The following is a 27,676-nucleotide window of genomic DNA, read 5'->3' on the forward strand; positions in this document are numbered from 1 at the left end:
TGCAATGCAACTGCAAAGTTTACGAATGGAAAAGAAGCTACGTAAGCTAATTGTAGACATATAGCAAGAAATCTGACAGCGCGGTGTGGAAAAATTGTAAAGAAAGTTTTGCAGCATACCATACCTCATGCAATACAACCATAGTCTGTGCACTGAATAAACCCACGGTTTCAGCTCAAGGAGGACTGTTTTGAATGGATCAGCGGTCTGGACCACTATGTTTTCGATTGCATCCATATCCACATCAAAAAGGAAGCAATGGGAAAACAAAAGCCTCTAGAGGAATATACTATCAAAAATACAAATTTTCTAAACCTTAAAGAAAAAATGGCGCAAACAATGACCTTGATAGGAAGATAAACGCTACAATGTTTTCTTTTACTTGCTAACTTATATACATACATACATACACACATATATATATATATGTAAAATATAAGAAATACGATGGCTTTTCTCTTCGCGAACGCACAACCTTTAATTAATTTTCTGCAATTTAGGATCTTCCCCCTAGACCAGTACCTTCTAGAATTTGCTAGTCTATTACGTAACCGCTACTATAAATACTGAGTACGCACCATTTTTCAGTCAGATTGCTTCCTAATCTCGCTGCTCCAAGACTCTGCGCTACCCTGTCCATCTTTTCTTCCTTTGTTAGAATTAGCTATGACACATAAAGTTTAAATTCAATCATACTTAGTTAAAAGCGCTATGAATATGTAATTTAAGGACTGTCTAAAAGGAAAATGATCTACTAATTGGAGTAAATAAAAATGGGCAATTAAAAGCTAAATCAATTTGTGTCGTCTTTGGATACCTCCTTACTACTCTGCAAAAAGCCATGCCTGAACTTTGATGCCGAGGCTCACGACTGCCAAAATATCGCATATATATATATGAATTCTCATTACGTTACGCACTTGTATAACTATGTAGCTGTTATGTTTCTAATATACCTTTGTTTATATTCAATGTTTTGGTATGCAGCACAACTAACAGTGCAGCATCATAATATGTATAATGCTGCAAAATGTCAGTTTTAAAATAATAATCGCATAGAGTTTGTATATGACCTGTATAGTGATTGTTTATATAACTCATTAAGTTATTTATGTTATATGGAAAAATGTACGACACTCTCTGCCTTATTTGTATAAGGATATTTGTTAAATACGAGAACAAATGTTTCATCACTTCGTTTTCTCCTACACAGACTAGAAATTTTGAACTGTATATACTTTGAGCGCTTGGTTTGGTTTGATAGATTATGGCAAAGCACACTAGGGCTATCTGCCTAAGGGAAGGGATGCCTTCTTGGAAGTCTTTTTGAGGGAAATTGGGTCGTATACACGCTCCACATGGGGAAAACTACTAACGCACTATGGAGCCAGTCCGTTTGCCTGGTATCGAATCCAAGTCGGAATTACCAGTGTTCAGTAATTTTACCTCTACATCGCTGGTGGGCGAATTATTGTCCATTTCATTTTAGTTCAGACACAGGTTTTAAAACATTAAGCATGAAAAATTAGCGTGACCCTCGCCGTGATTCGAACTCCGGACCACTTGATATAAACCGGACATATTTCCAAATGCACCACAAAATCACACGATAAGCAGGAAAAAAACTGGATGATAGATAATTCTTTTTGTTGCTCAGGCATTTATGCTTATCTACGTTTCAGGTGTTGCAGTAATTTTATTAACGACAAATGCGAATACGCTTTCATAGAATCAAAATTTAATATAAGATTGCAGCTAAGAAATTAATTTCTTCCTCTAAGAATGCAAACTTAATTAAGAAAAATTTATTTATAAGGTAAGAAATGAATAAGTGACATGATTTCAATATTTATTTAATTATTTTTCATATTTAAAAATATTTTTTCAGGTAGCAGCTTGGATTTTTCACTATCCGCCATGGAGCTCCTTTACTGCTTCTTAATATTGTCGTTTATTCAAATGTGAGTTGATGAAATAATTACAATGCATTTTATTGGTTATTACTGATGTCTGATTTGCGAAAATGTAGAATTTATTTTACATTTCACAGGACTGTAGGAAGCATTGTTAACCTCCGTAAAACTCATCTTAACAAGATACTTCAGAATTATGACTCGAGTTTGCGTCCACATAGACTGGGAACTGCAGGTAACTTTCAGTTAAAAGTAAAAATTTTCTTAAATATATCCTCTGATAACTTTATTTATACTAAACTTACCTTAATGTCTGATATGTATGAAAATGGAAATTTATTTTAATGTCTAGATTCTCCTACCCAGATCAACGTTAATCTGTTTATATCTGATATTTTCGATGTCAATGATAAGAGTATGGTAAGATAGTTTTCTAGTTTTCCTTATGTTACTATATTTGTAGTTTGTTTATTTATTACCGATTTTTTTCTCATAGAATAATGCAATTTGTATGTTCTTTTGCATTCTTTCATATTACAAAAGATCTGCTTCACGATATCCGTGGGAAATATTGATAGGAGATTCATTTCTCTTAATGGTGAATTCAGAAAATTAGAGAACATAACGAAATTAATGTTTTAAAATTAAGATATAAACGTTTTTTAAATGCACTATTTTAATAAACTATACGCTGTGGGTCACTATCCGAAGCAGAAAAAAAGAAGGTCTACTGCAATGTTTTAAAACATAGCTCGGTCTTAAATTTACGTGTGAAAGATGGTTTTCATTAAATTAAAGCAATTTTGCTCTCATGCATGGAAATTTCTATTAACATAGCAATTCCGTGAAACATAGCAATATGACTGATGTCAATCTGGTTTCAACAAGATGGTATTGCAGTTAAATATTACATAGAAAAAGGCAAGCAAGAATGTTATTCAGTGATGTTCTCTTATCAAATAATCACGCAGACTGGATTTTTCGATTTAAAGATCCCAAACTTCATTTTGTGTGCATGCGTCAAATCCATATCTGACCCCGCTGGAGCTAGAAGATTCAGCGATACATACTCAAGCAGCACGTTAACTTCGTAATGACGTAGCTACTTCTTCGTGCATGATGTTGCAAAGACGTCACATTATGCCGTCTTTAGCATGCTCTTATGTCCGTGAAAGTCTACGCTTTTTGCGACCATCGCAAAGACATTATATTTACAAATTATAGCTTTTGTTTATGATAATTCTTAACTTTTTTTTATTAAGTATGTAAATAAACACTATCCTTTTATTTCCCAGTAATTAATGCTGCTCTCTTTAAAAAAACATTTTCTGCCGAAATATTCCCATCTATCAACCACCAAATGCAAGGGTTTAATATCCAAACAGAACACCTAAATAAACGTGAAAGATACCATATTTTAATTACTTTGATTTATAAATATTATAGCATATGTTAAAATAATAATATAACTGTATAATTTATTATAATATTAGGAATATTACATTCGGAAGGGTCGCTAGTGCTGAGTGATGTGCTTTCACACTTTTCTTTAAAATAACCAAAAGATGAGGATTTAAGCTTCTAGGTGGCCAATTCATGATAGAAAAGTCAGAGGAATGCTCATAAAACCAGACTGTAGTCAACCGGCATTTGTGAGAGGTAGAGTTATTTTTCTGGAATATTCCATTTCCGTATAAATGACAACATAAATGGAGGAAGAGGATCTCCCTGCAGCTCTACGTAGTGCATCGCATTGAGGGAGGTTGGCACAGGTACCAAAGATCCCAAACACTGCCGAGAGAAAACTCCCCAGACCATGAATGAGCTACCATGGCCTTGTATAGTTCCAACCTGGAATACAGGATCGACGGCTTCATTAGCCTTGACGCCATATCTTCAGCTTTCCGTTGGCGTTAAGTAGTCGGAATTGAGACTTATCAGTCTATTCTACTCGTTTCCAGTTTCCTATAGTCTGTTGTCTGTGTTCTCCTGTCCATAGCAGAACGTGTAGCCCGATGGTTTGTATTGAACACTGGTACTCTCGTGGGTCTACGGCTCTCGAAGCATGCGGTGGTAAAGTGAGCGTTTCACGGTCCGTTTACTAACTGTACGACAGGTGCCCTGAATAAGCTGGGTAGTAATTTGAGCTAATGTTTGGCTTCAGTGGCTACGTACAGTACGGCTGAGCCGTCTGACAACAAGCTCGTTCAAGGCTAATTATCCTTTGCAAGTTTGCTCGGTCACTAGTTTTTTCCCCCACCATCCGTGTATTCTCGGTATACTTTTGACACTGTCGACCTTCGAAATCATAGCTCTGTGACGACTTCGGAAACTGAATGTCCCATGCGTTGAACACTTTCTATTTGACCGCAATCGAAGGCGTCTAAATCAGAGGTTATACCCATATTGGTAACTGAAACGACTGATTAACAATAACTGAAGCAATAGCTATATCTACAGTCACTACACCGCCCACACGTGAGCATAAATGCAGCGCAGCGCTACACAGTTTTCATAGCCTTTTCTAGCCCTAATTCAGTGACACTTCAGTTTAGAATTCTTTTGAGTGCTTTGAACACTTATGAACTATGTAGCAAATAATCGCTGAGTTCTTGTACGTAAGTAACAACTCCAGAGAAGGGTTAAAATACCCTTTTATTCTAACTGAAAAATAGATTAAAAGTTAGCTCCTCTCGGGCGTACCAGAAGCCTCCACTTGGACTTTAACTCAAAATATAAAATATAAAATTAACTAACACTAGATTAAAAAAAATCAGCCGAAGCCGCAAAGAATCTATCTCGCATAGCTGGCCTTTAACTAAGAATCACCGGCGTAAGCTAACGAGCACGTAATAGTACGGCCGTAGAATATCAAGCTTAAGCTAATAACAAGAACGTAGCCGAAAGGCAGAACACGTTGTCCTACTGACGTAACTCAGACCTCAGCTTAAATACTAATTTCTACCTTATTTACATAAAGCGTAATACTGAAAACTCTTTCTGGTACGAAAACGAGAGTTTACAGGAAAGGATTGTCTTAAAAACCCTGCAGTATATCCAAGTACACATTTATTATAAAGGGAAAAGGATCAGAAATCTTGTCGCCAGGGAAAAAAAAAAAAAAAAAAAAAAAAAAAAAAAAAAAAAGATCAGAAAGCAGAAATTGTTACCAGATCAGAAATCTTTTCATCATTAGATTACAAAACATACTGACTTTAGAAGAATATCGATTATGTTCATGTCTCACTCAAATAGTTTCAGAGACCAAATTTAGCAACTGTAACTATTTACGCATTTACATGGACTGTGGCCTCATAATATATGCAAATAATCGTCTTAAGTGTCAGAATTAAATAATAGCACTTTAAGTCCACTTCATATAATATATACTTCACAAAATATTTGTGAAATCCCCCATATTCGTTAACAAAAGTCACGCATATATTATCCAACAAATGGAATATCAAAAGCTAGAGGAAACATTATCTCTTGAAATGATATAAATGCTATGCATTATATGAAAGATCTGCAACTATCTTTTAAAAACATTTATTCTCACTCTGTAATAAATTTAATATTCTATATTTGCCCATACTTTTCACAGGGAAGAAGCAGCAATGAAAAAATCACAGAAATGATGGTTTAGAAATTTAGGTTTAAAATTATGGTCAAAGGAGGTGAAAGATGATTAAACGGAAAATTAATTCATTTCTTAACTATTCACAACTTATTTTTACCATCAGTGCTATATTTGAAGAAAACTTTACAATGAAAATTTGCTGTAATTTTAAACATTCATTTTTCCTGACAGTGAATAAGTTGTTTTAGAAATGCTTCAGGAAAAATCTTATAAATTTAAACTAATAAATTTATTTAAAGTTCAGCATTCAGAAAGTTTGAAATGCAGGTAAGGTTTAAATATTTTGCACCATAATGCAATTAAAAACATAATTGAGAACAGGTTATAAAAAATTTGTTCACCAAAGATAATTCCAATTCATAAATCTGAACATAAGTAGAAACTATACAGCATTAAGCACCGATGTAATGGTGTAAGTAGCAAAATTCCGGAAAGCTGCAGAAAGACTAGCATCAGTCCTGAAGATAATTGCTGTTTTAGCTCTAGGTAGATTAACTATTCATTAGATATAAAAATTAGGAATCCCTTAAGCCTAAATACACAAAACATATTTCATGTCAAATTTTACTTTTTTCCTTGAAATTAAATACCGCTGCTTTAAAATGAAAACAAAGTTATTGAAGAAAAGACTCCGCCTTTTTTAAGATGAAAAATAAGATATTGAAGAAAGATTTAATTATCATTTTTATTTAACACAGCTGTATAATTTAATTATCATTTATAAATAATGTGTTTATAACTGTGTTAAATAAAAATGATTTAATTATCATTTTTATTTAACACAATATTTCAAAAAAAAAAAATTGATGTAGCTCTAAAAGATATCAATGATATCTCAAAGATATCAATCAAAGATATCAATGATATCTTTTAGAGTCATTTTCTGAATTTTTCTTTGATGACTTAATTTTCCAGGACTCTCTGCAATCTTTTATTTTATTTGAAATATGTCTTTGTGTCTCATTTCGTTTTATTCTATGAATGTAATGTTTTCTAAACATTCTATGCTTTTATGGTTAGGAATTAGAAAATTACAATAGCACATACATAACGAATAAGAAATTTTTAAAATATAGAGAACTCTCATGTCGAACATTTCTGAAGGTGAAAGGTATTTAAGAGAACAAAAATAAACACATCACTTCTCTAAAATGACCGCTTTCCCAGAAGACAAATGTCATATGGAACCATAGGTGATTGTTGGAGAAGTCAAACAGCAAGAATCCGCGTAATATTTGTATATTTTGCAGAACAAGTTTCGATAGTTTAAAAGAACCGTCTTCCTTAGGTGCCTAAGTGCAAACTGAATTACTAATTCTTGTTGTTAAACTTCTTCAATAATCATTGTTCGGCGTACTATTTTAACATAAATCATGGGTGATCATGCTGGAGAGTGTTTAATGTAAACAAAATATAAATATTCAGAGAATTTGAAGAAGAAATGACTGAAGATACTGTACTGGGCATAAAAACATTACACTGAAACACCTTTTATTAATTATAAAATCAATTTTCGCAATATAATTTATACCATATAGCTATATTAACAAAAACCACATTATTTTGTTTAATTTGTAACTTGTTTTTCCTTGAATGGCAATATGTCACCCATAAAAAATGAACAATGCCATTTAACTCTAGAGTGCTGTTTCTAATGAAAAAGGGCATGTATTTTTAAGTAGAAACAGTTATAAACAACTATAATTTATAGCAAAAGGGTAAACATTTCAGAATGTTATTGCATTTTAGTAGTATTACCGAAATTCGCATAGATATAAAATAACAAAAACAGTTTATCACAATTTTCTGAATCATTTAAATCTTTTTAGAAAATGCAATGATGATTGCAAATAAAATATATAGGACAATTTCTGATGAGTTTTAGCCATTTAACACCATCAGGCTAAACCGGAAGATTTAAACTGCTTAAAACTGTTTAAAAAGGATTCATTTAAAAAATGAAACAATAAAATTATGTCTATGTAAAAATAAATTTATATTTTATGAAATAATAATTTGACTGTGTTTCGGATAATTAATTAATTTTTCTATAACGTAGTAAGAACATGCTGATTTGAAAAAATGTATTTTGCAATTTAAAGCTTATTAATCATGTACCGCATTTTATTGAAATATAAAAAAAACTTCATAAGTGTTTTAAGCGTTTGTTAAGTTAATTATTCAGGCAGAAATTATTCTATGGGAACATTTCCTTATGTTGAAGTAAAAAAATTCACGTGATTCGAAATTGCCTGAGAGAGAGCTTATATAACTGAGATCAATAGTTACTTATTTACAAGTAAAAAAAAAAGCTTTCTTGTATCAATACACACAACTGTACTTTGAAAGGATTACAAAATCTACTTCAAACAGAACAACTAGCTGAGTCTTTCATTTAAATAATTTTTCATGCAACGATGTATTGAATTATGTAAGCGCATTTTTATACATAACTACGTCGAATATTAAGGCTCGTTAGTAACATTTTACCATTAGCAATGCATTTATCAATATTTACGAACAAAATAAGTCGTGAATATAAAACATCAAAAGATTACATATAAGAATACATAAAATTGAATGAAACAAATTACAGGTTAAAAAAATTGGTAATAAATAAAGTGATTTTACGCAATATTTAAAGAATTCACTTACTTTTTATTAATAAGAATAGTTAATCACGTCTTCCTTTGAATATCCTCCGTCTCCCTGATTGTCTATTGAAGCACATGCTCATTGCACTTGTGATACGCACATTGTCCGCTATTTCAGAATTTCGCTCGCTTTAATGTAAACATTGCAAGTTAAACATTCAACTATTAATATTGTTTTCGGCAGATCAGTATTTTTGAATACTACGTATAAAAGTATGATAATGATAAGTTTAAACCTGAGGGACAATTATTCTGTGAAATATACGCATAACGAATTTATTTAACAATTGAAAATAAATTACTTTTTTTTAAAAGAAAAGAAAAAGTAGTATTTTTACAATAGAAATATATTTGCGCACAATAATATCAGATTACTGTAGCAAATGAAGTAAAAAATCTAAAATTATTTAAAGGTATTCATCAGGACGATGATATAATTAGAGCTAATATTTTCATTGCATGGAGTTTTTTCAAAAACGTGTTAAATTAAAATTTTACCTTTTCTTTAAAAAGTGTACATTGTTCGGCATTTTAAAGTAAAGTATGAATCGCATTCTTCTGATTCTTGATTTTGTAAGCCTAATTAATTTAGTCCGCCTTTTTTTTTACTCTTGCAGTGAAACTGGGTGGTTATTTTCTGCATTTATCTTTGAATAAGAGAAAAGTAGACCTTTTTTTTATATGAATAATTTATTGCTAAGGGCTTCAGTATACCTAAAATTTTAAACTATAACTGGGAATTCAATGACTTAGTAAATAAACTAATTATTTTTTTTATTATTGTTAATACTCCTACTCAAGACCAGGTTCACGAATTTATTGTGGCCAAGAAGAAAAATTTGTTCCAATCGTTGATCGAGGCCTTGAGCACTTTATAAGCGACAGTATGAATTTTCCCAGCTGCTTTCCAATTTTGATTTTCAACATTTTGGAGAACGAATCCAATAGAGATGGATGGTCCGCTCCGGAACCGATTCACTTTATTGAACCAATGATCAGCAAGTGGGTGAAAACGGCACGACAGTTCTTTAAGAGTTTACCGAGAGCTGTTGTTGGGAAGCGTGCCAAAAATTTGAATCCTTAATGTAAGCATAATAGTCTTTCCTGAAACGTCTCTGATCTATTTTTTATGTGTGTGTGTTTTGTTTGTATATATGTATGCTTTTGGCTTGCTTGTATTCCATCTAGCTTTTAAAAAACAAAACATTAAATAAACCGACGCATCTCAGGGAAACTGATCATCCCTATTTGCAAATGAATGGCATTTTTTCCCATCTGGCAGTTCGGGGACCTGTTTAAAATCTGTAGATTATAGGAACTGGGATTGCCAGCTGTCAGCGCTCCGTCACTAGTCGCAGATCTGGGTCTTTCGGAGCCGTGATTATTCGCACGTTTCTGCTCTAGTTGCGGATCTGACTCCGACGGAGTCTTCATTATTCACAAATATGGTTCCTGTGAAGTCTTGATTATTTGCTCTTTTCGCTTCCTCGGAGCTGTTCCTTTGACTTTCATTTCGATTCTTTGAATACTAAGTCATAGTATAGCTATGTGTATAGGTATTACCGAACAGGAATTGTCAGCAGACAATTTTCTGTTCTTTGCAAGCTGCCTCCAATTAAAAAAATTATTTTTACACTGTGTTTTGTAGTAGCGACAAAATATCAATTATAGTAATTAAATATTGTAATATTTAACAAAAGTGAATTTAGTTTTCATTATTTTTTAACTTTTAGCCGTTTTTTGTTCCAGAGTTTATTCTTGTTCCATGTAGAATTTTTTTAGGGAAACTCAAAAGTACAGCTGAAAGAAATCAGTCCAGGAATTGAGCGGTTTGGGTGAGTTGATTCTAGGAAATCCACTCAATTCTTTCAGCTTTTCCCTATCTTTGCACACCACTCTTGATCCATGCCTGTTCCGAACGCATTCATCAAGGTCATTGCTAGTGAGCTGTGAATCGTTAAAAAGAACTGATTCACTTCAGTGAGCGAACGGTTCCGATCTGATCCCTTAGAGGAGCGGTTTTGCCCATCTCTAGAATCCAATGATATACTATGCCTACCATCATCCTTTCGAAAGAACTTTCAGTTCGATCATATTTTAAACACTACTATGCTGCAAAGACACTGTAACGTTACAGCCTTCTGTGGGATTCCATGCCTAATCCAGTCATATGACATTTGGCAGGGCTAATCAGCATGCCGAATAGAGCGATGATTAACGTTCAATATATTTAATCATTCCACAGTTTAACCCAAAAATACTCTCAGAAACGAATTCTTATGCGAAGACAACGGTTTTTTTATAAATATTCCGTGGAAGAATAGAGAAATACGAGTTTTTTCCTAATGGATCTATTTACTACCCACCTTCTTCACGGATTAGATCCAAAGAAGTTTCTTGGATCATACTCCATAACTCCTCTTTCTTGCAGCACTACGTACTATACTCGCCGTCAGTTTTTATACCGTTAGATTGTAATACAAAATATTGTTTAGAATATAAATTATGTATGTTACGTGCAAATTATCACGCTAATCGTATCTACTCAGAAATTAGAAAATTCTGAATGAAAAGTATACGGGAGAACAGAAAGTTTTCTCAAAAATTTCATAGTATCACTTGTCAAAAGTGGTTTGAACAATCATTTGGTTTCTTTATACTTAAGTAGAGTGTATCTGAGATAATATGCTCTAGAACTAAATAGTAACAGTTGCTTCTCAGAAATGTCACAATAAATTAAACACAACAAATCATTTTGCTCTTTTCAGGATTTTACAATTCAGATGTACTTAAGAGAAATCTGGGAAGATCCTCGACTGCGATATCCTGATCCAGAGGGCATCGTGCAAAGTATTCCACTCAACCCTATTTCTAAGATATGGACGCCCGACTTGTTCTTCAATGAAAGAGAAGGATCATTTCATCATGTTCAGCGGCCCAATCGTTTTGCAAGAATATTCTCGAATGGAAAAGTGTCCTTTAATTCCAGGTCATTGCTTCAGTTTTATTCACGTATGGCAATTTTAGTTCAAAATACCCACAAGTAGAATTTCTGCATTAATGAAATACTTATGAAAATGAACTTTAGTGACAGCTGTCAAAGGTATTTTATTATGCGCTTTGCTTGTAGCCGCAATTAAGTTCATAATAGCCAATAATCAAACAAAACTAAGAATTAATAAAATCATAATTTAAAAAGTAATGAACATTTCACAATTAATTTATCTCTCGCTTCATTAGTTATTTGCATTTGCAAATTTGCTATTGTTTGCCAATAAAAATGCAACGATGATGCTCAATCAACAATAAGCAAATACACAACCTATTTAGACAGAATACAGGGCATTCATTAATCAGGCTACCCTAGGTTCAAAAATGAACTGTAATACATATAGGAAACGAATTATTTTCATAATTAAATGGATAGCTTAGAATTTTTAATCGTCAATCTCAGCTGCAATCCTGCGCTTCATTTCGAAAGAACAGTGATTGCTGAGATCTTTTTTTTTTTTATCTTATTATACCTGAATTACTTTTTTTCTGCCTGTTGACCCACTTAAAGAAAAGAGCTGTGCAGGGCTAATCAAATAACTAGAGAAGATTAAGCAGTCAACATAAAACTTGCAGTTGCGAAATAACGCAAATTTAGGAAATTCTGCTTGAAATGCTATGATCGTTGGCTTTCAAGATTGATGCGAAGTTCTTCGAATCCTGCAGTGTGGGCAACACTTGGAGCATTTGCTGTCTGATTGTGATACCAGCAAAGAACATCTTAAAACACTGTGATAACACTCTGCGTAAACCTTACTACTCAATATATATAAGATGTATAGAATACAAAATACATATAGTTAGCAGGTTAATATAACAATTATTAAGTTAATGTTGGAAGATATCCATCGCAGGATCGCATGCACAGTATCCTGAAATGCTTCTAATTTTCTACATTGTAGGTTTATGTTGGTTTCTAGGCCTTCTACAATTTATAGGTTATACTTATACACTCTCTATTCCAGGTGTTTCATAAGCACAAGTCTTGGCATAGAAAGAATGCTACGATTGCTGTTTTTATTGTCTAGTTAACATTCTAAGCTAGTTACCAAGAATGAAAATTATTCTTTTTATGTACTGCGTAATTCATTCAATTTTAGAGTTAAAGGGGCATTAGAACACACTACGTAATAAGGATTTTGCTTCAGCTTGTTTTAGAATTTCATAATATATAAAATTCTAAATGTAAAATATATAAAATTATATATCAAAGAAAAATAACTTAATATTGTGTCTCGAACATAGGGTATATGATTAGCAAATTTAAAAAGAGATCTTCTTCTCTCTTTTCTATATAGTTTGTTTTGTTTTTCTTATTTGATTGAGGAAAAGAACTCAAGGGCTATCTGCCTTAGGGAAGGGGTGCCTTCGGGGAGAACTTTCTAAGGGGAACTGGCTCCTATACTTCTTACATGAGGAAAGCCACGAAAACGTCCATGCAGCCGGAGTGTTCGCCGGAATTCGAGCTCCGGACCGAACTACCGGTGCTCAGGGACTTTACCGCTTGGCCACTGGTAGGAGTTATATTGTATAGTAATAATATTTAATTAAAATATGCGTTTCTATATAAAAATTACTTTAACATTCTTAGCAGTCAGCAGGTTTCGGATATAAGCTACTGCTCGCGACTGCTCTTTCCCAGATTAATTTTGAACATCAGAGCAAATAGTATTTATAGTGAGCTCTACTCGATTAACATTTTATGCTATTTTGTGCTTAGGATAAGAACAACCATATAGTACTTTTAGTTTCGCCGAATATTAGGAGCACGAAAGAGACTCTAAAACAAATAATAAAAATTGAAATATTGAATCAAGTAAAGAAATACAATTTTTGTTGTGACCGAAGCGTGTTAGTTCCTTTATTTGACTCTAGTATCGTTTTAATAAAGTTGGATTTTTGAATCAAAATTTTCAAAAATAATTAATGCAAAGAAATATTTTTTTCTTTGGACTAATTATTCAACGAAACGAATTTTATTTATACTTAAGAATTTATTGTCCGTAAATATGTGCATTTTTATACGAAGAAGGATGGACAAAAATATTTATGGATGTTATTTAAAATACTGCTACACACTATGCTTACCTTTTGAAAAAAATGCAGTTTTAAATCGATTTTAAGAAGATACTATTAATTAGCTTCATGAAGTAATTTAGGTGGAACGCAAAAATAAATTAGTAGATGATGGGAAAATTTGAAAATTCCTTCTGAAATACTTACTGAGTTTCGTCAATAACATTCCGAGTTAAAAATTGTGAACTGAAACATTTTTTTTTTTTTACCTAAGCCCCCATTTCTGTTATGGAACAAAGCTAGTTATAAGTTAAATAATATGCGACAGATCTAGTAATACTATAAAATTACCCATTCTATTATCAACGCTTAAAGCATGTAAATACATGCTCTTATTCAGCAAGTGAAGACGGAGGGATAGTGAGAGTTCGTGTCTCACAACAGTTTTCGTTTTTCTCATAGAAAAGCTAATCGTCATATAAATCATATTTACTCCTTCGATAGCTACAAATCTTAACGAGTTTTCTTATTCGCTAACGAGTTCGAGGTTTCTTATGCATTCCAACAACTTTTTGATGCATATTTTTTGCATCATTGAAAAATGAAATGCGTGTACATGTGTAATAAAAAGGTTGTAAGAACTATGTTAATTTTATTAAATTCAATTACCTAAAATTAATTAGTATAAAGATAGATATACTAATAAGTTGTAAGAATTATGTTAATTTTATTAACAGTTAAATTTTAAGTTCCTTTCCTATCGATTCTTAACTTCAACTTACTATTTCCGGCCAGAACGTAGTTTTAGATTCACGCCTGAATATATAATGAGGAGGAGAGGAGGAGCGGTATTTAAACCGCGAAGTTCTTCGGTTTTAGCGAGAGAGTTACCAGGTATTCTGTCTACACGCGTCCGCCTTTTTAGTCTTCTCTCTCGTAAGCTATTATTACGCTCGGCCGTACTTAGGCCCTTGATAGCTTCGCAGTCAATTAGCGTTAAGGGGCCAACTTGGTTAGAATCTTGATAGCTTCGGCTATATCTCTTTAGTTTAGGTTAGTTTTAGTTTAATTCTTAGCCTCTTAAGCCTAAGTGTCGGCTTTTATTGTATACTCCAAGACGGAGTTCTGTTAAATCTTATCTGAATAATAAAGGGTTATATACCTCATCTTGTTGCAAGATCTCAAGCGATTATTCGCTTATCAGTTCTTAAGATTCTTTACGTTTAGCTGTAACTTAGCATTTACAAAGTGAGGAATTCTACAAGGTTTATATAATTTAAAGAATTATCACCTCCCCTATAGACCATATTAATAAGGCATTCCCAACTTGGTATTAACTATTAAAAACTAAGAAATTTTATTCATTGAAAAGCATATCGTATACTCTTTTAAACGAGCGAAAGGAGAAAGCGTGCCAGGGAAAAAGGATACTTATAGGTGAAGCGTATATGAGTAAGAAAAAGTATCATTAAATCAGAAATCAGATAAAACAACTATACAAATAGAGCTTATTATTATATAGTACTGCAATCTGTGATGTGGATAAAAGTGGTTATCTGGTGCCTTATAGACGTATATGATTCGCGGTTCTTTCATGAGGTATAGCATGCCAGATTTGAATGAGCTGGTCGACTATTCTGACACCATTTTGGGATGGGCAAAGGGTGTAAAGAGGCTATCGTAAAAATGATAATAAAGGTGTTCACAGATTGTGATTGACATACTGTGCTGCTATGAAGATGGTACGGTGGGCTACCAAGGATATATAGATATCGTAGGACATAGTTTTGAATGCTTTTTCTTAGGTCTTCTGATAACTGTTTCGATCGTTGCAGCGTATAGTCATAGATTAGGGATGTAACTAGACTATGCCTTCCACCAACTACTAGAATTAACAACATTGCATTGTGCATTGTTTCGTAGCTTCTATCCTTGGGTTGATAAATAGAGCAACTGGACCCAATGGTCTCTTTCAAACCAACAGTACAACTTTTCTAAGACTTGCTTATTTGCTCAGGTAACTTTAAATTTTGTATCAAGACATCCTTGTTCGTACTGTTTCGCACAGCTGTACTTTGTTGTCACTATTAGCCTCAGGTCTTGATATACGATGTGTGCTTTCCGTACTTTCTGGTATGTCGCTATTTACCCATTGGCCTTGGTTTTCTAATCCTTTGTAAATTCAGTTCTAGAGTAACTGTGGGCATAATTTCATATAGATAAAAAATGTCTTTCTTTGCTCTTTAATGCGTATAGTTATTGTGCTATTGCACAATGCGCAGGAACGCATGAGTTTTCTTTAATAATGAAATATTTTATGCCATTATAAAGTATTTCTCCCGTCTTCTTAGAATACCTTTGTGGTGTAGTGGTCAGCACACTCGGTGCGTATTTGAGAGGTCCGAAGTTCGAGTCCTGGCGAGGGCACTGCTCATTTTTCATATCTCTCAGCAACAAAAATCCTAATGTCTATACCATAATAGTTACATATTCAAAGACGGCGTTGTAGTGCTCTTAGTAATTTGGTATTTCATCCGGAATTGAGACACGCACTTAGGATCATATTCAAGATGTAGTCTTACAAAAGCCAACATATACAGTAAATGATACCAAGCGATCTCGAAAGACGTCATGAATGAGCAAAGTGGGCTTTTTAACGCATGAAAAACCATGCGTACTGGCTGCCATATATCCCGCGGATTGACGAGGCTCACGTTTTACTTAATTGAAGTGTCCGTGCACACAACTGCAACGTTTGGGCGTAGGAGAACCAACATGCGATTCTGGAAATCCGTTTCCATCAGCCAATGATGATAGCATGGTGTGGGCTCACCGCATCACTCGCTACAGGTTCCTTTTCCTTTCAAGAAGTCCAAAACAGTACATGTCGAACCGTTTTCATCACAGGTGAGATTTATGCAACAATTTTAAGAGATAGTATCATTCCCTCTTTCAAAAGAAGCAAATATTTTGTAGAGTAACATTCCTGCAGTATAGAGCGTCTCCGCACAGATCTCGTCCAGCACCTGCTTCGATCAACGTTTGGCACAGGCGTGTCCTCAGTCGCTCCTTCCATCACTAATGATCATCAAGATTATGATTATGGTCACATTAAAGTTATTATCACATTATGATTGTCGGTATGGAGGTTCTTGAAGTCACAGGTGTAACAGAGGTTGGCTGACGTTATTGGCCATATTAAGAATAAGTTATTCGCTATCATGTGACACTATTTACAGCTGAATTCTGTCCGATGATGTGCATTGTGCCATGTTACGTCTGACGGTCATTATCATAATTGATAGCCATCACATTAAACAGTTTAAATCCTATTTACGTTACTGTGCTACTGTATAAAATCTTGGGCATCTTGATGGGTAGTTATCGATACTGGCTGCTCTATTGTTTGGCCCGGGTTCGAAACCCGGAGAAGACAAAGATGTCTGTACATTGTTTGTGTGGCATGAGGGCATGGTGAACTGAAAGTCCTCTTAAGTGGGGTGGGTGAAGAAGGGTTGGAGACCCTTGAATATGCCCAATTCTCCCTCAAAATTGTTGTGGAGCTGCACTGTTACGGGCGTTGTACTATATCTACCTAGCTGTACTGCCAATGGTGAAATTAAGTTGTTCCGCCCACTTCTAACTATACATGTATGAAAGTTTCATAGAACTCAAGCACAACCTGTTAATGAAAAACTGAACTATTCTGGCAATAAAATATTTCATTATTAAAGGAAGTTCTATGCCTGTCTCTGCATTTCTGTAAAAACCGCGCGTTGCTTCTGTCTATAATTTTCGATTTAATGAAATTACTTGTTTTCTTGTTTTCTGTTACCTTTGGACCATTCGGTATTCGCATCGTTACATTACAAAACATCTTTTTTTTAACCAGGAACTTGTGTAAATAGCAGAAGATCACTCTCGGGAAATACGGCTGGAAAATGAAGAAGTTTTTTTTTTTTTTTTTTTTTTTTTTTTTTTTTTTTTTTGTCAAGTTTATAAATAGTTCAGTAATGGGGTTTGATGGCCGATATGCTAATTTAACCCGATCGACGGCTGCCCCTTCATTAACATAAAATAAAAAAGTATAAAGAGTCCTTTGTGAAAGGGGAGAGTGCAGGGTTTTGCATAAAAGAGTCATATAGTATCTTAAACATTTCAACTGAAATGTATTACTAGTAATACATATTCTATAATTCTGAGCAGTGTCTTGCTACATCGATAATGTAACCTTTTTTGATAAATAATTTTTTACTTAATTAAAAATGTAAAACCCATGTGGACTTAAAAGGAAGGATACCTTCATTGATGACTAGTAATTAGCTAGTCTTTAAAATACTAATTACTATATACTTGATATTACTTTATATTTTCATTGCTTTTTGTAAAACATATATATTGTTTTGCACATTTGTAAAACTTCAAAGTTGTAAATAATATAAAGAAGAATTTTTCTGTAATTAATTTAAGTTTAAGTTGTCAGTATATTTTCAAGTCTTCATTTAAGATAATTGTGACGCATTATAGTATTTTCTTCCTTTAAATTATGTAATTAAAATTTATACTGTTTCTCGTTTGTAATAATTTTATAGCGTTTGAGAAACTCCTGGCTTGAATCTTATTGCATAATTATTATGTTCCAAATTTTGTTGACAATTTCAAACGAATGCCATATAATTCATGCCTTGGTGTTATCCTTAAGGACGCCTTTCTATGTTCTTGAAAGAAGTATTCGATATCCATTTAACAAGGGATGTTATATGAAGACTAAGAATTTAGAAGATTGTGTTAAATTATGGGTTATGGATTATTCAATTATGGCAAAGCTCACGAGGGCTATCTGCCTAAAGGGAGGGATGTCTTCGTGCAGGACTTTCTAAGGGAAACTGGCTCGTATACACGTTACACATGGGGAAAACCACGAAAACGCCATTACAGCCAGCCCCTTCGCGGGATTCGAACCTCGAACCGAACTATCAGTGTTCAGCGTCTTTACCGCTCGGCCGCTGGTGGGCTGTCTTAAATTAATAAATCTCTAAGAGTTGCTACTTGCAGGCTTTGGTTTATCTGTAGTTGAAATCATGGATTTGGATATACAGATAACAATTATAAATGCTTTATTCATATACCGTATTTACGCGAATCTAATGCGCATCGTTTTTGGCCAAATGTAGTATTCAAAATTGGGGTGCGCATTAGATTCGATGGCGCATTAGATTCGAGTGCAAAGTTCGCCGATGACGTCAACCAAATTTCTTGACTACGTTTACCGTTACATTTATCGTTGACACATTATTGCATAGAGGATACAAACTGCAGAGTACGTAGTCACGAAATGGAGGGCAAACAGAGAAGAATGTCACATGACGCTACTTTCAAACGTAAAGTAATTCTTTATGCTGAAAAAAAAAATGGCAATAGAAAGACAGGGAGAGAGTTCAACGTAGCTGAGAGCAATGTTCGCTTGTGGCGGCAACAGAAATTGGCACTGTTTGCAACTAAAGCTAGTAGAAAGAAATTCACTGGCCCTCGCAAAGGAAGACACCCTAAAATTGAAGAAAAGGTTTTGGAATTTGTACGTGAAAGGAGGAAGAATGGTCAACCTGTGACTAGTGACACCATATGAAATAAAGCAAAAGAGGAGGCTGAAGTTCTTGGAATACCGAAACAAGACTTTAAGGCTAGCCGTGGATGGGTGGATCGGTTTATGAAGCGGATGGGTTTATCTCTAAGACGCCGTACAACAATATGCCAAAAGCTTCCTGCAGATTTTGAGGGAAAACTACTAACATTTCAGCGGTATGTCATCACACTTCGGAAGGAAAAGAATTTTTCAATGGGGTAAATTGGCAACGCTGACGAGACGGCAATTTGGTTTGATATGCCTCGTAACTACACCATTACGGATAAGGGGACTAAGGAAGTTATCATCAAAACTTCGGGATGTGAAAAACAACGCGTAACAGTGATGCTGGCAATAACAGCAGACGGGTGCAAACTTCCCCCTTTCTTAATCTTCAAACGGAAAACATGCCCTAAAACCCCTAAGAAGGAAAAGCTGTTCCCAGATGATGTCCTGATTCGAAACCAAGAGAAGGGGGTGGATGACGGAATCATTAATGCTTGATTGGCTCCGAAATGTATGGAAACGCCGTCCCGGTGGGCTCTCTAATCCACCATCAATGCTTTGTCTGGACGCATTTCGTGGTCCTCTCACCGACGACGTTAAAAAGAAGATGCACAGCCTAGGCAGTGATCTTGTTATCATTCCTGGAGGGATTACATCTGTGTTACAACCCCTGGACGTTAGTATAAATAAACCTTTGAAGGGGTACGTTCAGGCGGAGTACGAAAAATGGTTTTGTGAACCAAACCGTGTATTGACTCCGACAGAAAAAATTAAGCGTGCTGCATCGCACATTGTTGCACACTGGGTTTCTGCTGCCTGGAAAAGCATCGAAGCACCAATGATTGTGAAATCTTTCAAGAAATGCTGCATTTCAAATTCATTGAATGGCAGTGACGATGACGTGCTCTGGAACGCCGAGGATGACGATGACGATGATGAGGAAAGAAGAAATGAATCTGCTTCTGACGAAAAGAGCTGCGAGGATTCTAGTGATGAAAACATTAGTGAATAAAGACGTTTACTATTAATCACTGATTGTAGAAACTGTTAGCTAGATAGAAATGTTACGATTTATTTCATGTTCATATTTTACGATAGGTACCGTATATACGGTAGTGCTAATTAACAATGATTGTTTCACATGACAATAGCCCACTTGAATAAGGTTAATTCTATGTTCTGCTACTTTATGTATAAATCCATTGTTGTATAAAATATGGTATCTAAATTTAAATAAAATTATCATACCATTAATTGATAGTTTATATACAAATCCATTGTTGTATAAAATAAGATTCAATAAATTCCTAATATCATTGATGCGCATTACATTCGCCGACAAACAATTTTTTTATTATTTAAAGTTTTAAAATGGGGATGAGCATTAGATTCGATGGCGCATTAGATTCGCATAAATACGGTATATATGTGCATCGCAATGTATCTACTAACAAAGTATTCTATACCTCAAAAAGTATTTAGAAACCATTATTTATGCAGCTTATAAAATATTCTTTAATTTGTTTAAAATTTCATTATTAGTTCGGTTTTACTAAATTCATTGATACTGCTAATGTCAATATATTTTTTTTCAAAAATTTATTGTTTACGAAAATGTGCATGCAGTTAATAATTTCATTTTTACATTAATCTTATGGTCAACGTAATAGTTATTTCACGTTTAACTTACTCAGATTTATACATCTGATAGGTAAATGAAATATTATATATCATTTTATACCACAAAAATATGCCGTAGGCTAATGAAAATTGAATCTTCATAAGACTAGTTGTATAATAAAAAATTCCTCTTTAGATTTTTGTTATGGAAAATCAAGCTAAAATCGTTTTTTCGTTATAGTATTAAAATAAGAAAGTTTCTGAGGGAAACTGACTCGTATTTTAGTTACATATGAAAAAAACCACGATAACACTCAAGAAATAACACTTTTATGAGATTCAAAACCCGGATGATAAATTATCATTGTTTAGTGGTCTTATTTACTCAGCCATTGGCATGCTTTATTTTGAGAAATGTGTCAAGGATTCAATGTCAAATTCACCGCACTTGAAGAAGTAACAATTTCAGAGTTAAAAGATTACCCTCTTAGCTGCCCGATCATTACCCAAATCAGTCTACAGTTTTCGTACAACCAATTATTTTTATCAAAGGGGAGAGTGATATGCAGAAAAATTTCCATTTGTTATAGGCAAGAAGGAATCTGAAGATTTCAAACCAGTTTGCTTGTGGCATTTGTTTTCTTGCGTGTGCCCAGTTTCTTCATCTTTTCCTGAGTTGCTATCTGCAGAATAACGGTGGAATGGCAAACATCGACATTAATACTATCCAGATGGAAGACCAGCATGAAGTATACAGAAAACCTGGTATTTATCAAGATTTATTTGGTGTAATCCTAGAAGACACTTTGTGTAGTACCAACGACGTTTTTACGAAATTCATCTGCAGATATCGACGGTCATTTAATCCATTCCAATCAAAATTCGATACCAGATTTACTCTAATTCCAAAACATAAAGAGTAATTAGATAGGTTTTTCACTTTGAAACAAGTATTGTAAACTTAATTTCACACTGGGGAATGAAGAATCTGTGATAGTTACATAGACATATTTTTGATGCACATAGAATATGACGCTTTTGGACGATTAGATTATGTACTGTGGATATACGTAGTCGCTGTTAGAAAGTGGGCATTTCTTTTACATAGAGTTGAAAGGTGTAGCTTTCAAATTAATTAATTTTTATAAATTTAATTAATAAAAAAAGAGTTTGCATCCGTTGTGATTACACTTTATTTGAATGGAAAATGTAAAGTTGTGTTTGTATATATTTAGTGCACATTAAATGTAATTTTCAAAGATGAAATCGAAACAAAAAATATATAAATAAAAGCCCGAGGAGAAAGGTGATATCTATAATTTGATATTTTCCCGAATTTTTAGAACAATTTCGCTTTTTTAAGCAAATTAGAGCAATCTTTAGAGTATTTTTTAGAAATTCTTGATTAATGCCATTACTATTAAAAACAATTGTTTTTTCACTGCGGAATTGTTATGCTCTTTCTACATGTAGCTTTCTTATTATTTCTAAAAGATTGTTTTAAAATATTCTGCTGTTTTGCTCATTTCTTGATTTTCTGAAGTTAAAACTTTTATTTTTCCTTAGCATTTTCAAAACAACATCAATTCAATTTCTTTAAAGAGTTTATTTTTAAAATAAAATAAAATTTTCCTGACCTGGATCGATGGAGTTTATTACATTAGCCATCAAATGTTAAACTTTTACTTTGAAAACTGTCTGCGAAATTTCACAAAAACGAGATTATTTTGTATTAATGTTGCTTCTTTTTTTTTTTTTTACAGCATGTTTTCTGCGAATAATTTGAAGTTCTTCTCGTCAAACTGTTTATACTTATTTTATGGTAAATGGCCACAATGTTTCGAAGCATTTCTAAAATTAAGACAAATATTCGTGTTTGGGATGCATTGTATTTGCAAATACGGTGAATTCTGAGATAATCGCCAGAGACGTTCTTGGTCTTATTGGTGGTCGTGTTAGAGAAGATGACTATTAGTGATGGTAAATGCCGATTTGCATAATGAATTTACCCCTTTTCAGACTTCTTTGAGTTTTACAAAAACATCAGCTTAGAATAGCATGTTACAAGAGCCTACATTGTAAATTTTTCTTAATAATTTTATAAATATTAATTGCTTATTAAAACAATCATCAATGATCTCCGCTTATTTTTCTCTTTTAGTTTATAATGTATTTCTCCCGTCTTCTTAGCATGCCTTCGTAGTGTAGTAGAAGGCATGCTCGATGCGTATTCGAGAAGTCCGTGGTTCGATTCCCGGAGAAGGCGTTGCTCATTTTTCATCTTTCCTGCTTTCAAAAAATACCTATCTCTGCAGTGGCGCCCAAACTAAAAGGGTGGTGGATGATGGTTTTCCACTCCCCAGGATTTGGCGATTGGGTCCCCTATAAAAGGGGTGACTGGGGTTTATAGGTTCTATAAGGTATGTCTCCTGTCTTCTTAGCATCCTTATTAGTGTAGTGGTCAGCACCCTGGGCGTGTATTCCAGAGGTCCATGGTTCGATTCCCGGCGAAGGCGTCATTTTTCAATTTTGCCTGTTTCAAAAACAACCTAATGACTCTACAAGTTATTTCCTTTCCTTTGCTTATTTCTTTTGCTTTGAAATTTGATGCCTGAAAAGGCAATTGCAATAATTTCAGGCAAACTACAATAATGTCAAAAATATACGTGAATTTTTTGGCGTCGCTTATTCATTGATGTCTTATGCTGTCTTAACTGCCCAGGTGGAAGGTGGAAAAAATAGTATAAAGAATTTTAAGACTGTGATGAATCCTTTAGAGGGTTGTGTAGCGTAGCAATATGATAAATTACATTACTCTGAGGAAGGATAAAATTAATGAATCAGATACAATTAACAAGTGTTTTCCAGCAGTTATACTGTCATAGCAAGAATTAAAACCTGATAAAGTCTCCTTCTGAAACCTGCGTAGAATATTTTAGTTTGAGAGCAAAACTGACTTTCACTGATCGCCTTGATCATATTTCATGGTATATTTAGGGAGTGATCCCCTTAATTATGTTTATCTCTTAATTATGATTATTCTAACCATTTAAATGTTTTTGTTTTCTTTTCAAATTGCTTATATCTAATGTTTAAAAGCTAATAAATTAGGCAGCAGGAAATGAGTACACGATTGCAAAGTACAGTTATGTGCAAAATTAAGAGAACTTGCAAATCATGTCTATTTTTACAAGAAGTATTGAACCATAGGTGCTAATTATGCCGACGAAGAATTATTGAAATATTCAAAATCAAATACGTAAGATTACACGAGCATGTCTGTGGAGCTGTGATTCTGGAGGGGATATTAACAGCGTGAGGAGTTTTCGGCGATTTGTGTGCTCATGCTCTTTTGTGTGTGCTCATGTTTCTTTCAGAATCTTTAAAAATTTCATTTAAATTTTATAAGGTATCAAGCAAAACGAGTAGCCAGGAAAATATGGATGACGGAATAATATGGAGAATTGTCGGTAGATTGGAGACAGTCCAGTCACTAGCTCAGGTGGCTACAAGCCTCAGTGTAAGGCCTAGTTTCGTCTACAATTTGTGGAAAGTGGATTTCAGGACTCAACGCAAGGTGAAACGGGACAACTTCTGTGCTAAAGCTGCCACCAGGCGCCAATCAGAATTAAGTGCCGTCCCGCCACATGATCAGTCTACCATATTGCGACCCCACAGAGCAAGGGCAGACAAGGCAGTACAAGTACGGTCCCTACCGAGCCTTACTCTGACCCGAGGACCCTCATGCCTTCTATGAAGTCCGCTGTTTGCCCCCGTGATTGAGACTGCCTAGGTACAGATCCTAACCAGTACTTCCAAGGGATTTCCCTGAGTCAACCCCGGGGGGTAATTTCTGGATACAGGATCCATATCGAGAAGACCTGGATAAGGTCGAAGAAGATTTACAACGACGATTGAGGATCATTATTTGGTACTTTCAGCGCGGCGCCACAGGATTAATACTGCTTCACAGCTCTTCCAATATCAACAACTTATTTATTAAGTACGCTACCACTGGAACCCGAGTTTCACGGTCTACAGTTTCCCGAAGGTTTACATGAGATAGGGCTATGTTCCAGAAGACCCGCTGTTTCCATCCCGTTCTCTGCAGCATACAAGAGCGAGAGAGTTTAGCATGGTGCATACAACAGGCACCTTGGACCAAACTTCAATGCAGCATCGTTTTACAGATGAGTCAGAAATCAGCCGGGACACTGATTCTCGGCCTAGCTGTATTTGGAGAGAGTCTAGAACACGATACCATCCCTCTGACAACCATCAGGGAAAAAGATCATTATGGTCGTGGATTTTTAATGGTTTGGGCAGGCATTATGTTGAACGGCCGCAGGCTTGTTACAAGGTACACAGAGGAGATGTTAAAATCCGTATGTCCGACATTTCAGGGGCATATTTGGTCCTGTGTTTCTTTTTAATGGTCGACAACACTCGTCCACACAGGGCTCAGTTGGTCGACGATTTATCTGAAAATGAGGACATACACCGCATAGATTGGCCAGCCGGATATTCTGACCTTGTATAATATATCTGGAACTCTCTTGATAATTTAGGTAATTTCATCTCATCCCCCCAATCCCCTTACGAGACCCTTCGAGGGCATTGCTAATTTTTCATGTCTCCTGCTTCGAAATAATCTAATAGCTCTAGAGTGGCGCCCGAACTAAAAGGTGGTGAATGATGGTTCTTCACCATCAGGATTTAGTGAATGGGTCCCCTAATCCCGAGTCGCCCTTTAAAAGGGCAGTATATAAGATATTTCTCCCACTTTCTTAGCATTTCTTTGGTGTAGTGGTCAGTACGCTCGACGCAAATTCGAGAGGTTCGTGGTTCGAGTCTTGGCGAGGGCATTGTTCATTTTTCATTTTTCCCTCTTCGAAAAAAAAAACCTAATGTCTCTACACATTTACAGGAACAGAAGCTGCAAATTAATTCCCTGTTATCTTGAATTCGATTTAAATAGGGACGTAATATATTTTTTTTAAAGTTATTCAGTTTCTTTGAATAAGTTATGTAACAATTGTTGTACCAATTTTGCTAGACTGAAAATTTTTGTTTGATTTTGGCATTGATTTCAGTAAAATAGGAGGCTAGACGCATTTCAAGGAAATGCTTTCTGCCACTTTATTACCAAAATTAACGCCAAAATAAGAATAACCAAATTACTCTTAACCAAATTACTGTGTTACCAAATCAACATCAAAACAAAAACGATTTTCGTAGTTTACAAAAGCTAAATATGGCCTTCAGTCTTGTATGTGTCGGAAGTTTTACTTATAATTACTATTCTTTCAAATTCGAGTGACAGAGATATAATTACAAAGCGACAAGATACCTGTGCACAAAGATATAATTACAGAAATACCTTTACAGGTAATAAAATGTCCAAACCTAAGGTAACAAACGCTTTTTTTGAAATACTAATATGAATTACCTACTAATAAAAATATCCTAAAATCTAGATGTTATAAAGTTTTGATTATGAATATAGTTCGGGTATTTCCTTTGATAAGAAAACAGTGAAACCTTGAAATTTACGAAATAAATTCCAAAGGGATATTTTTACGAGTAAGCTTTTTTTTGTGTATAAGGATAAGAGCTCTGATTAGATAAATCATAGTTCGACATAATTATTTCGATGATGGACTAAGGGAATGATTGTCGGAAAGACTCAGAAAAGCCACTATCAAGCGGAGATAGCCTGATGGCTACTGGTCTCCATAAAACTGATACGCTTAGTGCAAAGACAGCTTCAAGAGCTTGGTAATATGTAACATCACTAGATAACGTGGTTAAAATGGACCAATCTGATGCAACTTTTTTAAGTGACGAGTGGTGGGCTTTCTCCTTAATTCTCAGAGAAAAACCCTCTTTTGTAATGCTATGATTATCATTTCCGCATGCAAATCGAAATACATTCGCAAAGGATGATATTTGCTGAGTCGAAAGATTAGTTAGATAAACCTCAGCCCTAGAGAATGGGAGGAAAATGAGGTAACGGAGACAGAGACAGTGATATGTAAGAACACCATGAATTTAAAATACTATGTAATGGACGACTGAGACTTATCAACACCATTTATTTTCATTTCTGATCAATACTTATTAGTCCAAAGGGGCTTTGTCCCTGAAGGACTATTGCTTTCGTTTTGCGACTTTTCCTTGAAAACTTTAAAAGGCTGTACCACTTTTCATATCGTTGCTACCAAATACTATCGCCCTGCATTATATTTGAAGAAATTAAATAATGAAGAATCTTCATAAATGTATGTATGTTTCTCGCATTGTGATAAAATAGCAGTACCTACAGCGTCCCAATTTTGAATAACGTAATCATCCTGCGAATATGGGTATCTGGAAGCCCAAATTTGAAATTTGGAATTTGTTTTGTTATCGATTTCATATTCTGTAAAACCTTAACGAATTTCTGATTAACAAACTTAAGGGGACATGTGACATGTCGACTGGCAAAATGCAACTATTTCGAGACGAAAGTTATTAAGATATAACTTTTCTCAAAATAAACTTATACACATGATTCTTTTTTTCATTTAAAATGCATAGATTACAGATTACAGAAAACACATAAAATATATATTAAATGCCTAATATTTTTAAAAACCAGTTGTTTAATTTCACTTACCTTTGACGAATCTCATCGGACAATGTGCTAGTTCGGTACACTTTTCTTAAAAAGTACTGCACCAATCGTCCTCAAATCGTGCATGGTAGTTAAAAATATATCATTTAAGAATAATAAGCAGTATTTTACATTTTACTTAAAAAGAAAAAATATTAAAAATAGATTAGTAAAATGCTTTGAAAAATCACAAAAAAATTAGTATTAAATTATTAATATATCCAATACTAATGCTCGTAAATTTTATATCCTGCATAGTTTCAAAGAAATAGTAATGATAAACAACTATGGAAAATTGGCACCTTCCAGGTCGAATAGTTTTCAAGAAAAATGTACCGAAAGTTAAGAAAAACACATTTTGAGAAAAACGAAAAAAAATATTTAAAAACTAATAATTTATAAAAAAATATCATTTTAATATTTTCCTGCACCATAATCATCTTGAATTGACATTTCTACATCAAACTGTTTTTGTTTTATAAATTTATTTTTCTTTCT

General features: G+C 34.2%; 1 protein-coding gene across 2 annotated transcripts in view; it reads left to right on the plus strand.

The window, feature by feature from the left end:
• LOC118186905 (glutamate-gated chloride channel-like) overlaps window positions 1-27,676 on the plus strand; it is a 91,482-nt gene that overhangs the window by 33,810 nt on the left and 29,996 nt on the right. Inside the window, exons 2-5 of one of the 2 annotated variants that reach the window (XM_085810188.1) lie at window positions 1,889-1,961; window positions 2,051-2,148; window positions 2,266-2,333; window positions 10,976-11,196. In XM_085810188.1, coding sequence (XP_085666314.1) covers window positions 1,918-1,961; window positions 2,051-2,148; window positions 2,266-2,333; window positions 10,976-11,196 — 431 coding nt within the window. In that variant the 5' untranslated portion in view covers window positions 1,889-1,917. Of the gene's footprint in view, window positions 1-1,882; window positions 1,962-2,050; window positions 2,149-2,265; window positions 2,334-10,975; window positions 11,197-27,676 lie in introns of those variants that run through there. The other variant, XM_035357081.2, reaches the window with a different exon arrangement.

The sequence above is a fragment of the Stegodyphus dumicola genome, chromosome X2 (assembly GCF_044657685.1).
Source record: "Stegodyphus dumicola isolate Sdum_Otavi_A_Nest chromosome X2, ASM4465768v1".
NCBI lineage: Eukaryota > Metazoa > Arthropoda > Arachnida > Araneae > Eresidae > Stegodyphus > Stegodyphus dumicola.